We start from the raw sequence: 2,500 nt of genomic DNA, 5'->3' as shown, positions 1-2,500 counted from the left end.
ATAATATATTATATATATATATTAGCATACATTATATATATATATATATATATATAATTATACATATATATATATATATAATATATATAATATAAATATATCATATATATATTAAATATATATATATATATATATAAATATATATATATATATTATATATATTAATTATATTTATATATAATTATATATAATATATATATATATATATATAATATATTGTATATAAATATAATTTTATATATATATATATATATATATATATAAAAATATATATACAAAATATCATATATATTATATATATATATATTATATATATATATAATATATTTATTATTATATATATAGATATATATAATTCATATATATGATATAATATAAATATATATATATATATATATATATATATTTAATATATATATATAAAGGATATATATATATATAATATATATGCAGATATATATATTTTATTTTTTGTTATTTTTATTTATAATTTTTTATTTTTTTTTTTTTTTTTTTTTATTTTTTTATATTTTTTTTTTTTTTTCGTTTTTTTTTATATATATATAATAATATAATATATATATATATATTAAATATATATATACATATATATGACATATATATATATATATATAATATATATATATATATATATATAATTATATATATATAGAATATTAATATAATATATATATATATTAATATATATATATATATATAAAATATATTATATACATTCACCTACAACACCACAAACTAAACTCCTCGCACACACACACACACACACACACATACACAGATATATAAACACACGCACACAATTTTTCATATATATATATATATTTTTTTCAGTTTGATAACGGAAAATACAAGTTTAATGCATACATATATAGTATATACGAAAACTATTAGATGTCTAAAGTACGGATGATTGAATATTTCATGATTAAACATCCCATATTCTATTCCGTAAGTCATATACAGCATCATATGTAACACCGAAGATTGTACTTCATTATAAAAGACTGTCTCACACACGCTGCAAGATTCTTTTTTTTTTAACCGAAAGCCTAGTGGTCATTCTGCGGAACATGCCTTGCTTTAACAATGAATTCCCTTTCTTCCTACTGCCTCTACAACCCCATTTATTAATCTCTCTCGTTCTGTTTTCCTTATGGCATTTTCCCTTTCTTCAACAGCAACTTCTACTATTATCACTTCTGCTCCCAAACAACATCAAATATTCCCTACACTTCTTGTCATTTGCTCAGTGTCAACATGGGGGATACGCCACAGTGTTACCAAACAAGAGAAAGAATTGAGAAATCGTCCATGTATTTTATTGCATTATATTGCATTCAAGCAAAACGCCGTTATGTTCGTATATTGACTTGCATTTTCTTCGTAGAATTAGCCGATTATCTAAAATAAGTGGAAGAAAAGAAAAGAAATTTACGCTGTCCAATATCAGCGTGCTTTGTCTTTCTTCATTTTGGTGTGTACTGTATATTCGTAGTAAATATCAATGAATATAATCATATCACGATCAATAGATGAATATAGAGATAGACAGAAAGAAAAATGAGCGTGTAGGTAAACTGTTTCATACATGGATAGGCATAATATACCCTGGTCGTGTATGCTGCATGGCATGCGATTGACCCAGAAACCTCTGCCTTAGCCAAGTATGTACTGAAGCCACTTTACCTGGTGCTCCCTCCCTGTGCACGCATCCTCTCCTGCCGGTGCCTGTGAAATATAGTGTCTGCAGTGCCATTAGTGATGTTATTGTGATATGGATATATGGCAGCGTGGATTGAAGGACATCAAGAGAAATAGGAGATTCGATATATATTGTCAAATCTCTGTTCTTAAAAATTACCTCGTGCTTTAGAAGGAAGGGTGATTATGAACCAATGGCTGTGTGTTGTTGTGTTGATATCCGTTTATTTGGTGTCATTCATTCGTGGACAAGGTATGTGATAAAGGTTGTTTCCTGCGATGGTAATATGCGTTTGTGATAGTGAGTGTAATGGTGACTTTATGATAGTCATGGCTCAAAGTGATATGATGATGGAAAAGAACAGTTGACGGAAGTGATAAAGACGGTAGCTGTAAATTAAGCTTTTCAGAATGATGGAAGCAACAGTGACAATGCTATTATTGCTTTAAGGAACTAAAGGGGAAAAAAGGAAAATGACAATACATTGAATCTGGAATAGTCGCTGTGAGATGTTAATGACAGAAGTATCTTCAGAATTCGTGCTTGCAAACCGTATCTCTCCTCCACAGGGATCGCGGCGCTTGGCGGAAGTGACGAAGGAAGCGATGGGGGCTGCCAGGACCTCCATCCCTCTTGCAGGGGGTGGGGGGAGAGGGGGGAGTGCGAGATCAACCCGGCGTACATGCTTGCCAACTGCCCCGTCACGTGCGACTCCTGTCTCCCTCAAAGTAAGGTGGAAGAGGAAGGTGACGCTCAGAGGGAGGGACATTTATCTCT

At 29.2% G+C, this 2,500-nt stretch overlaps 1 protein-coding gene across 1 annotated transcript in view; it reads left to right on the top strand.

Annotated features, from left to right (window-relative positions):
* Positions 1-1,908: 1,908 nt before the first annotated feature.
* The window catches only part of LOC122265452 (uncharacterized), an 11,880-nt gene continuing 11,288 nt past the window's right edge, over positions 1,909-2,500 (top strand). The window contains exons 1-2 of the mRNA XM_086532898.1: positions 1,909-1,975; positions 2,293-2,451. Of these exons, the coding sequence (XP_086389024.1) occupies positions 1,909-1,975; positions 2,293-2,451 (226 nt within the window). The remainder of the gene's footprint in view (positions 1,976-2,292; positions 2,452-2,500) is intronic.

The sequence above is a fragment of the Penaeus japonicus genome, unplaced genomic scaffold (genome assembly GCF_977035675.1).
Source record: "Penaeus japonicus unplaced genomic scaffold, GWHDUDI00000001_assembly GWHDUDI00000038, whole genome shotgun sequence".
Classification (NCBI taxonomy): Eukaryota; Metazoa; Arthropoda; class Malacostraca; order Decapoda; family Penaeidae; genus Penaeus; species Penaeus japonicus.
This window is presented reverse-complemented; position numbering and strand designations above follow the sequence as displayed.